Consider the following 12,045-nt stretch of genomic DNA (forward strand, 5'->3'; position numbering starts at 1 on the left):
CTGACCCAGAAACTCCAGCGGGTGCAGAATGCCGCGGCGAGACTCCTTATGGGGTCTTCGCTGCGAGATCACATTCATCCGGTGCTACACCAGCTGCACTGGCTCCCGGTGGAGTACAGGATCAGATTTAAGGTGCTGGTTTTAACCTTTAAAGCCCTATACGGCCTAGGACCCTCGTACCTACGGGACCGCCTCTCCTGGTATGCCCCACAGAGAAACTTACGGTCTTCAAATAAAAACATCTTGAAGGTCCCAGGCCACAGAGAAGTTAGGCTGGCCTCAACTAGAGCCAGGGCTTTTTCGGCTGTGGCTCCGATCTGGTGGAACACTCTGTCACAAGAGACCAGGGCCCTGCGGGACTTGACATCTTTCCGCAGGGCCTGCAAGACAGAGTTGTTCCGCCAGGCCTTTGGCCAGGGCACAGCCTGACTCCCTCCCTCGGCAATCTTCGCGGAGCTCTGGCCCAATGGTTGCCAGTGGCCTGAATTAATTAATTTTACAATGAATGATTTTAGAGTGTTGTTTATGTTATACTGTTTTATACTGTTTTATTGTTGTTAGCCGCCCTGAGCCCGGCTTCGGCTGGGGAGGGCGGGATATAAATAAAATTTATTATTATTATTATTATTATTAAATAGCAACTAACGTGCTTTGATGCTAAAGCAAACTGTAAGTGTTTGCTTATAATAGTTATAGCAACAGTTGCAATACACATCAACATTGGAATCCCCCCTCCCTTCCCCCTCCCCTACAATTTTAGTGCTTCAGAAAACTCATATAAATGTACTTGTCACATCCAGGCAGTAAATCAACTGTGGGATCCAGAAGTGTTTTATAAATAACTGTGGTGCCATTCTTTTCAGCTGCAGCCACTCTGTCAAAGGTCAAACTCAGGACGGGATTTACGGGAGACCTGAAAAAATGGAAATATTGTCAAATATGACCTTTGGTGGGGGAGGGAAAATAAGCTGCAGAACCAGTCATTATATGTATATGAAGCAGCAAGCACAAAAACTGAAGTTGGTAAAAATTAATTTAGCAACAAGACATTCAAATCGATACCTCTTTCTGTTTGACGCTAAGAAAAATTAGTAATCTCGTAGCTACTGCCCCATTGAAGTTCCAGTGCTTTCATGTTGCGAATTAATTCTCACTACAAGCTAGCTTGTCATCTTTATTAACCTACAGGTTATAAACAGCAAGGAAATTGAATTATTCCTGGAATAGTGAGTCATCTCCAAGCAGGAATAATTGTTGGGGAACAAAGAAAAAAGAACGAAAACCAGCTCCAAGGTGATCATCTACGAAAGAGAAAATACAGTTGCATTTAATGAAGAATAGGGCACATGCTCACACTGGTGATTTTCTTAAACTATGAAGCTAAAATGGAGAAATGGGAGGGAAAAGGTTCTCCTTTCAGCAGAAACCAGGTAATAAGGGAGACAGAATTCCTCCTAGAGCAGTGCAGATTCTCTTTCTCTCCTCAGTTCTACACCTTCATCATTTCTGAGGACCCACAGGCTGAGCATGGTGTGTGGTGCAAATTACAAGGTTTAGTTATGTCAGAGAAGATCCAATGTGGTTCTGACTTGCAGTTTTCCAATGGGGCAAACATGCTCTAAATTGCCCAGTTAACTTGTACTTCTGGGTGGTAGCCTAAGACTGTGGGAAAGGTTCGGCCTGTATCATTACTAACACAACTGTAGGACATCTGAGAGACCAACAGACAAGTGTACAGATTTGGCAAATGCAGCTAGCAAAATGGCGCCAATCAGTTTCATGTTTAGTAAAGGGACGTGCTGCATGTAGCAGTAAAGTTTGTCTCACATCACAAAGTGTTCATAGCCTACACCACCAGCTACATCTGAATACATACGTATTAATAGCAATAGTGGATTGGATGGAATGTCTTCAGACTTAACGTCCAGTAATTCTAGCAAATAGCAAATAATTGCTCAGGCTACTAAAATGTGGTCTGCAGTGAATGTTTGTGGCTATGATAGATGGTAACTATGCTGTCTGTGTGCTTGTATCACACTTCCTATAGAATACTATTTGGAGATGTCAGTGATTACAGAACATGGCCAGTAGGAAAAGCTTATTTGCTGAAAAGAGGGTAGAAGTTGTGCTTGCTCCTCAATGAGAGGTGTGTGTGTGTGCGCGCGCGCACATATAAGCAACGCACACATGCAAGCAACATACACATGTGTGTGCACGCGCACACAGAGCTAAGTGGCTTGTTAAAACGTAAGTTGGACTTTATATAATATTTTACAATATTTGGCTATGGCCAAATGAAATAAAGGAGTTAAATAAAGACTCAAGAATCCAAAACAAACTCCGCCCCCAAAATTCCTGATGGCGACAGAAGGCAGAAAACCGAGACCCTGTTTCAATGCAGCGATGTCCTTTACAGGAGTATTTTGAAATGCTTCTTGCAGTGTTAACATATGACAAAAGCATTCTGGTTGAAAAGGACAGGCCTGTTTGAAACTATGTAAAATAGAGATAGAAATACAAAGTTTCAAAAGCAAGCTCCTCTGTCAAGAAATTGGTGCTAGAACATATGTGACATCCCCCACCCAAAGAACTAGATAATCTCCACAGAGATGAAATGACACATGTGAAGCAGCCTTTATGCCAAGATCAAAGAAAGAGTGAAGGAAAGTGCTTTTTAACAGGGTGATGTAATAATCAGAATTATTGATTATGATCAAATAATAAAATTCATGATATTTTTTCTTAAGATTGCATATCCATAGCGTTAAAGCTGGCATGAAAATAAAAATCTATAATACCTATTCTTCTACACTTCACGTGAGTTTGTACATTTGCTGCATTTGACAGCACCCTGTGTACATATTGTACATTTCTTCCTTATTTTGTCTAAATGGTTCTTTCATACTGCAATGCCAATTTTCAATAAAGCAGCAATGCATCTTGTAGTTCTAGGTCCAATTTGTGAAGCAGCCTCGTGGACATGACTTCAAGTTAATTTTGGCAAAAAGAGTCCACTATATATTATAATTTCAACCTCAGGTATTACTATTCAGGAGATGACTTGCCAGCAAACAACATTTCTGAAAAGACTATTCTCACAAGGGGAAACAGACACTCCTTCAGAGAAGAATTGCTGTTCTAAATCTGTGTCAACACAATTACAAGGATGTAAACTATACATAAGATAATTTATAAACTTAATAAATAGTGAGCCAGATTCCAGTTTGGTACAAAGAGAATTAAATTACTCAAGTACAAGCCATGTTACTCCTTTTATAATTGAAAAATAATTCATTGTGAAATAAATAAATATTTTTAACATGAACAGCATGAAGACAAATGCAGTTGTTGTTCTGAACTATATAAATATATGAAGAATATAATCATTCCATTCTGCTCAGTTTTTGGAGTGCACTTAAGACTTCTGCTCTCAAATTCTTCTACTGTGCCTACATCAAGTTAAACTCACTGCTGCTCATAAAATGTCAAACAATAGATAAGTAAACAACCTTTTACAATCAATCAACTGTTGAAACAATGAATCATTTGCATGTTTACAAAACATAATGCCAAGAAATAATTCGAACATACAAAAATAAGGGAAAAAACTATCTTAAAAGTATGATGAAAATAACATACCCCCCCCCCGCATTAACACAAATATTTTGTTCTTTTGGAGGATTCATTCCTGAAGAATTAGAGCTGCTGTTTCGGTTCACAATTTTTTGACAGGGCTCAGTATTAACATTTCTTCATCCAAATAACATGATTAACAGTACAATAATAAATCACTACAACTGAATGGTATATAAGAATTCATATAAGAAAAACAAGAGAAAAGGAACATTTTAAATAGAATAGATTGTTAAAATTTTGAAGTTTTATTTCCCCTTTCACAGCCACATTGATCCTTGACAATATCTTTATAAGACAATTTAAATTTGAGAAGACATGCCAGTTTCATGGTTACCATAATTACTTTGCAAGTAATCATTGAAGATACATTATGTGAGAATGGCTATAATTTGTGAGCAAATCTTAAGGTATGCAGGTAGGGTCTAGTCAGAATATTGTTTATTGACATAAAGGATGCAATTATAGAAATGAACCCTTACCAACTTCTGTATATCATACAGCATATATAAGCCACATGCTCTAGTTGCGGTATTCTACAGGGAACTGAATTTGGCAGTAAAGTTAAGGCTCAGGTATAATTTTTTTCTCTGTTTTAAAAACAGTGTGAGGTAGAAGAAAATAGCTGTATAATATTCAACTGCAGTGCTTAGTATTGTATTTTTAACACATTGTATATATACTTACAGCCTTCTCACTTTTCATATTAGTCATAAAAATAATTTCCCAGATCTTGAATATTATTGAGGCTACAATTCCATGCACACCTACATAGGAGCAAGCCCCATTAAACATTGTGGAACTTACCATGGCACAAACAAGCATCGGGTTGTGCTATGATTGTACCGATTAAAACAAAGGAACGGGCAATTATATTGGGCTTTACAAATTTCTTATCTCTTTATAAATTTACATAAAGTGCCTGGTATTTTTTATTCAAAAATGTAAACAAAGCCAGTTGTAGAAAATGAAAAAAGCAACGTAAAAACGTGGAAATATTTTTCGGTTCATGGGTGTGGGTGTATATCCATAACATAAATAAATAAAAGAAATCGTACATTGCAGGTATAAGTGTATAAGCGTCCTTGGCTTGCAGTTGAATAAATAAATACAGATATATCTTACTAAAACACTTCTGCCCCACACATAAAGAAGTAACTTTTTAGGATATATGTGCTAGTGAAAAATTAATTCACTTCATGTCTATTACAAGACAAACTCTGAAATACATTAATTTTTGCTTCTGGAAGTAACAATAATTGTGTGGATTTTTTAAAAGCCTATTTCCTGAAATGTTACAAATAAATTAACTATTGCATGGACTTGGTGCCTCCCATTTTTAACTATAGTTGGTCAGATTTTACAAGTTTTACCAATTTATTTTTCATTCTACCATCACTGGTGCTCAAAAGGTTAAGACTTTATTTGTGAAAACATAGAGCAATAGTAGGGAATCATGTTGTCTACAGCTTCATAAATCTTGCTTAAGATCCTTTTCAATTACCATCCATTTCTCCTTTAAAAAGGGACAAAAAAATAGTGGAGTGGAAACAGGTCAGGGCAGTCTGTGACAATGACAGTGTGATGGGCTTGGACCCCCTGTGGTGTTTCCATCTGCTATCATTAAGGTGACTATTCAGACATGAAAAAATCCCTCTTGCTGTGCTGACAGGCAGACATCAAGAACTATGACAAGGCATTAAGACAGAAAGTCAGAGACAGAGATGTCATATTCCACAAACAATACTGTCTCAAACAAGACCTCTGAAATTTTGTTGGAGTTTACAATAAAAATAAAAGGGATTTTACTTGGAGGTTATCAAACTTCCCTTTACAGCAGTTTGACAACACAAAGATTGCTGACAGTCACAGAGCTAAACACTTTGCTCCTACCTGTAATCTTCACCATAAGAAACCCAAATTTTTTGCTCGTTCTGCAGTAAAAGTGGGTTTTTAATTTCTTGTCCAGTCTCGTCAAAAAGCCGGGTCGGAAACCGACTGAGGCCTGATGGTTTGAAATCTGCTGAATGTTGAAGCCTTTGGTGAATCACGTGCTGTACCTGGCAGTGGAAGATATAAAAAATAAAATGGGAACATCTGTAATAAATTGTTTGTACTCCATAACCAGTGATGTCCAAACAAACGATAATTAAATTCATATAGAATGTTAAAAGAAGTGTGAAATGACTGCAATGTTTATCTCAGTGTAAAGTAACAAAATGAGCACAGGCTTTTAACCAGCAGGGGGTGCAACAGGATTATGGTTGAGCTCTGACCCCTTGGCACACAAGCTGAAAGCAGATGTGACAGTTGTACAGAACAAGCAGTTAGCTTCTACATACTGTAACAAGCTTTCTTGATAAAGGTTATGTTTTCCCAGTCCACATTTCGAGCTACATTTTGCTGCTGTTTTTCCTGAGCTTGTTAAGGTCTGACAATTACTGTGCTCCCCACCATCCTCCTGCCAAACCATTGATGATCAATAGCTGAACAGGGATAACGCAAGACTCATTTAACAATTTCAGCGCTGTAAAAATATACACTGAGGCATGGCCAAAAAAACCCCCCACCACTCAAGCCCCAAACCATGCTCTCCCAGAGAAAATAGCACTAAGCAGTTTAATTCAGTGGAATATTTAAACAAAGTATGTTTTGCGAGACAGTTCAAAAATCCACCCTGAATTCATTTGAATTTTATACCTTAAAATATAAAAAATCTCCTTTTAAGGAACTTTTAGAAATCTATTATGTAGCAAATACTAGTACACTGCACATTCTGTGATCAATTTTCCATTTCATAGCATCGTAATGATGGCTCTAAATATAGTCACTTCATTCCACATGCCCCTCCTAGTTGTCACTCTTCTCTGAGTGCAGAAAGCTCTTTCCAGTAGATTGGTTCATACTCTATTCTCCTTTGCCAGCTTCTGCAACTGAGCGTATCACAGAGGCCTCAGATACATGACCATATTGTGACAGTATTTATAAAACCAGTGGTACACCCCCAGTATTATTAACAGCTGTTGGAACCATAAACATGACACAGTAAAATTATCTCTTGCATTAGTGCAAGAATTCCAATAATAATAAATACTCACAGCAGTTAAGGAAACATCACAATCTACACAACAAATCATGTTCTTCCATATCTGGGATTTATCTCTTTCAGAGATTACCATATCACCTATGGCATACCATCATGTTACTCTGTCAATATAGTTATAAATCTCCTGATTTACTCCTATACATACAGATGGTCAATAAAGGGGGGGGGTATCAGTGGAGGCATTTGGCATATTGGCTCCCTATATCATGATTTGAGGTGTCCCTCATTCAAATCTAAACTCAGCCACAAAGCCCGCTAAATTTCCCCCAACAAGCTACTAATATTGCATTCTTAGCTCTCTTTCATCTGCAATATGGAGATAATAATACTAGTCAACTTTACATGGTTATCCTAAAGATTACAGAGATACTGGGTGAAATCTGATAGTGTTCACATGCAAACAAAATGTATTTCCAGCTGTCCAATGGGATTTCCCTTTCTCTCCCCTCCCCATACACTCCCCAAATCTGCTACGGAGGGTTGAGGGACCCTCCAGAGCAGATCTGGGAAGTGAAGGGGGAAGGAGAAATCAGAGAATCACAAAGTTGGAGGGAACCACAAGGATCATCTATTCCGACTCCATGCAATGCAGGAATATTTCACCACTTGCGTGGGGCTGGTAATGTATTTGAATGTATCTGATTCATTGAAAGCTCTTCAAATACAACATACTCTGACAGAAGCGAAACAAGTGAACAGTCACATCTCACAATTTTAATGGTTATTAAGTTAGCCTCTACATGTGAGCACAGAGAAAGGGTGGCTCTGCTATGCAAGAATCATAAATAGAAAATATGCTGTATGTGGGAACTGCAAAATAAATCCCCAGAATGAAAGCTTCACATCATTTGAATAAATGTATGCACTTAGGGAAGTATTTCCTCGCTTACCCTCTCCATAGCAGCACTGGGTTGGTCCCCAGGATTGGTTTCCATTTCTTTTCTACTGATGTAAACAAGAATCTCCCCAGTATCCTTGCCATTCTCATACACCTTCAAAAATAAACAGTAATTAAGTAAATGTTATGCAAGTTATAGATCATTACAATCAAAATGGCTTAATCAGAAAATTCAGCATTCACTTATGAACAGGTACCAAGCCTTCAGCTCTCACTACAAAGTACATTAGTCTGGTGCACATAATGGGTTGATCTTTTAAAAAATCATATTGGATGCTTAAAGCTAGCTAAAACCAAGAAAAATGCCCTCATTCTACCAAAAATGTGTATGTGTCTGTTTTCATAATGTTCACTTGAATTTTCACCTACAAATACTTGGAAAGACTACTCGTCTAAAGGAAGCTTAAGGAAACGTGACCTATGTAAATGTTTACCCTGGAAATAATTTAGGATTATTTCGAATGTTAGTCATGTTCTACATATAAGACATTGCTGAGCAGCGAAAAGCATGAAAGAAGCAGAGAGAGACTTGTGGCCGCTCTTCCAGTGCATGTACGATAGATGAAAAATGCAAGGGTGCACCCATTGCACCTGATGAATTGAACACATTTTTATGCCTCACTGAAATGTTCCAGTTCTGTTCCATTCATTTTAAAGGAGCTTCTGCAAGAGAACTTCCTGGTGCATTGTGCCCTATGGGTCAATACCTTTGTCTCCTACTCACCCAACAGGGCCCTTGGATCACAAAGGGAACGCACAGACTTTGGATGACTAGCATGGTTACCCAATGAATTAGATGTTTGCAAGTTAATTGCATTATACTGAATAAATGTAAATCTATTAAATAACTAAAAAGGGGGAAAATACTTGGTTATGAGAATATTGACAAACCATTGCGATCTGTATTTTTTGCTGTAGTGCAGGAATGAGAGCAAGACTGGCAATGTCTAGCAACGCAATAACAGCTCCCTGAGAGACAGTGGGGAGAATGATGCCTGTCTTTAGAGGCTTTCTTGCGTCTTATGGAGCACGAGTTGAGGGCTGCTGTGAAAAGAGTGGCCAGGTGCTCCTCATGAAAGGAGAAAGAGAGGCCAAAAAAAGACTGTGTTCTTCATCTCTTTGCATTGTCTCCCTTAATGCCAGGGAACTCACAGCTGCAGCTGACTGGGTTTCAGGAGATGTGGCCAGAATACTCTGCATGAGACCTGGGAGGTCTAAGGATTCAGGAGCCTTCACAGTACCAGAGGTGGGCTTTCCCAATCTTGCTAGCCTCCTCACTCTTAGGGGAAAGAGGCAATACCTTTTCCCAAGATGGCACCTGATGACTGAATCTTTGTATACACTTATAGGTGAAAGGGTAAAGGACCCCTGGACGGTTAAGTCCAGTCTAAGGCGACTATGGGGTTTCAGTGCTCATCTCACTTTCAGGCCGAGGGAGCCAACATTTGTCCACAGACAGCTTTCCGGGTCATGTGGCCAGTATGACTAAACGGCTTCTGGCACAATGGAACACCTTGATGGAAGCCAGAGTGCACAGAAACGCCATTTACCTTCCTGCCACAGCGGTACCTATTTATCTACTTGCACTTTGATGTGCTTTCGAACTGCTAGGTTGGCAGGAGCAAGGACCGAGCAACGGGAGCTCACCCTGTCACGAGGATTCGAACCGCTGACCTTCCAATCGGCAAGCCCAAGAGGCTCAGTGGTTTAGACCACAGCGCCACCAGTGTCCCTATACACTTGTGTATTGCATACACACACATATCTGCTCTATGGTTAGTTTGGGAGCACCTTTTAAACATTCAAAAGGCCTTTAACCAATCAGCTAAACACGACACTCATAGAAATTACCCATTTCTAGATAAAGGGTTACTTTTGACTGAAAAGTGCCAGTATATATTATATCATGCTGGTAAATAGCCACTTGACTGGTCACCTGTGGCAAGAATTGATGCTATGTAGCCAGGCAGGGAATCTATATACAAATCATTGTATTCAAAGGACAATGGCTATTGTAGCTATGTGTGTGCAGGGGGGCTAGTATAAAAAAATGGGCTAACAAATACTGTAGACTTATAAATGTATTTGCAAGACACTGTTATACACTAAAAAGCACAAAAGCTAAATGATTCCTACTGGCTGAATCAAGTCAACTGGAACAGCACACTGCTGATGATTTGGTGTGCCGTGGGTTAGAAATGGGTTCTAGGGGTAGGCATATAGGAAAGTTTGCTTTGTGTCAGTTGGCACTGCATGACTACAAGTTAAAGAAAGAGCATCAACGGAAAATAGGTGTCATGTGCTGCAGCACTTTTGGCGATCTCATCATTCCTCCCTTCTTGCAAACTGTGCATAGCTGTGATTCCCTACATTTTCTGTGAAGATAATTGACTGAAGAAGCAACAAGGAGAAGCATCCTTAGAGATTAAGTGCTTTTAATCAAAGAAACCTGCATCTGCTACATATACAGCTTTAAAAACTTAGAGGGCATATAAAATACCTTTACTATAATCTTATCTAAACAAAGTGGAGTCCAGAATGCAGCCCTGTCTCACTCCCCTGGTCATCTCAATACAATCTGAGAGCTGACCCTGCAGCCTGGGGATATATATGGCCTATATATGTATACGGCCTGGGGAAGAGATTACTTGTACATCAAACCAATGAGGAGTTAATCAGCCCATGGCTGAAAAGTATGGCCAGAAAAGCCACTTTGATTGGACTGTCACCATCTGTTTTGTATCAGCTGGGCTATGAAACCGCCATTGTATCCCTTAGGCAAAGGCTTTGGGACATCTCACATAGCAACCTGCGATCCAGATCCAATGTAATCTGTGGCCTGATTGCAGTTGGAATCCAATACGGGCATGACTTTCAGTTAGCCTCATATCGTAGGAATTTGTCCATACCCATCTATCGGCATTTATTTACCAAAGCTAGATTAAATGTATTTCCATCGGAAGTTCTAAATGGTAGACTGAGAGGCATCCCCTACCAGAATAGGCTTTGTTTATGTTCTCAGGACGTCGATTGCATGAACCATATCCTACTGCATTGTGGGCAGTATGAGCAAGCAAGGGATCAACTGATCAAACCCTTACTAGCAAATTTGCCGGGAAAATCTGAAGCCTCCCATATTAAATACCTTCTGGAGGATAGGTCAAATGATATTACACTGACTGTGGCAAAGTTTCTTTCAGAGGTCGCAAGACACAAAGACCATCATGCTCTAGACATAACGAAATGACTCCCTCGGTCTCTTTTGCCTGTTGTTTGGTTGTTTTAACTGTATCTTGTTTCGAAACTGTTTTGTGGATCTATGGACCACAATAAAGATATTTGATTTGATAATCTTACCTATAAAAAGTTTATATTTTACATACTATACAGTGGTACCTCGGGTTAAGTACTGAAGCACCACTTTAGCTAATGCAGCCCCCTGCTGCTGCCACTGCGTGATTTCTGTTCTCATCCTGAAGCAAAGTTCTTAACCTGAAGCACTATTTCTGGGTTAACAGAGTGTTTAACCTGAAGTGTATGTAACCCGAGGTACCACTGTATAAATAATTAGCATGAGATGCCTGTTTTCTGCAATTGCCAGTTTTTCAGTGCAGAGCTGAAGGAAGGCACGAAAAATAAAATGGAAATATAGAATGTATGGCTATTTTTATTCCTGGTGAGAAAGAAGTCTATCTCTGGGGTAAACAAAAACAACAGGAAGACATGAGATCAGCCAACTTATATAATATCAACTCCTATCCAGGAGTATGGAAACATCTACTATTTGGGACCACACTTTCGTTAGACATCTTAAGTCCATTATCACAGACTTTTGTAAGAAGTGAGATTACAGGAAGAACACTGTGGCTATTACTTCTTTCAGTGTTTCTACAATGTCTGAAAATGCTCGGGCACAGTGGAAAACAACATCTCTCTAGACCAGCATGTTTCCAATGCCAGCTGCCAACCTGAGAAAAACTAGTGACAACACACAAGGGCCACATTAGTTCCTCCACCACTACTAAACAAACTGTTAAAAGTTCTGTTAAACCTCACAGTAGGTGTTACACTAAGAGCCACTGAGCAGTACCTATTTCCTATATTACAGCCAAAACAATTTCCCACCCAAGTGCAGAGAAGCGAAGAGAGACATAATAACGCAAAAATAGAGGGGGATGATAGTACTCAAGCTGAACTGATGCTTTTGCTCTTTCTTTTGTATAAGTCCTGGGCTACCTTAAAAATAAAAGGCACTGCAATATTAAACAAGCAATGCTTATAAAACTTTGGTGGTTGCTGCTTTAACTTCTATACAGGAATAAGTCCTTCTCATCTGTTGTCAGAACAACTGCATGTGGCTCGAGGAACTCCTTGTTGAACACACACACACACACACACACATCTATCT

The 12,045-nt window shown here is 39.4% G+C and overlaps 1 protein-coding gene across 6 annotated transcripts in view; it reads right to left on the reverse strand.

Moving 5' to 3' along the window:
* Nucleotides 1-12,045, reverse strand: part of DCDC1 (doublecortin domain containing 1) — a 246,701-nt gene that overhangs the window by 132,095 nt on the left and 102,561 nt on the right. For all 6 annotated transcript variants that reach the window (XR_014516364.1, XM_083462254.1, XM_083462253.1 and 3 more), the window contains exons 11-13: nt 7,630-7,731; nt 5,527-5,693; nt 788-913 (exon numbers count right to left, since the gene is read on the reverse strand). Coding sequence is in view for 5 of the 6 variants with exons in the window: in XM_083462254.1 (XP_083318380.1) it covers nt 788-913; nt 5,527-5,693; nt 7,630-7,731 (395 nt within the window). In the remaining variant the exon portion in view is untranslated. The remainder of the gene's footprint in view (nt 1-787; nt 914-5,526; nt 5,694-7,629; nt 7,732-12,045) is intronic.

This window comes from Podarcis liolepis (assembly GCF_965112155.1).
Source record: "Podarcis liolepis genome assembly, chromosome: 1".
NCBI classification, from domain to species: Eukaryota; Metazoa; Chordata; class Lepidosauria; order Squamata; family Lacertidae; genus Podarcis; species Podarcis liolepis.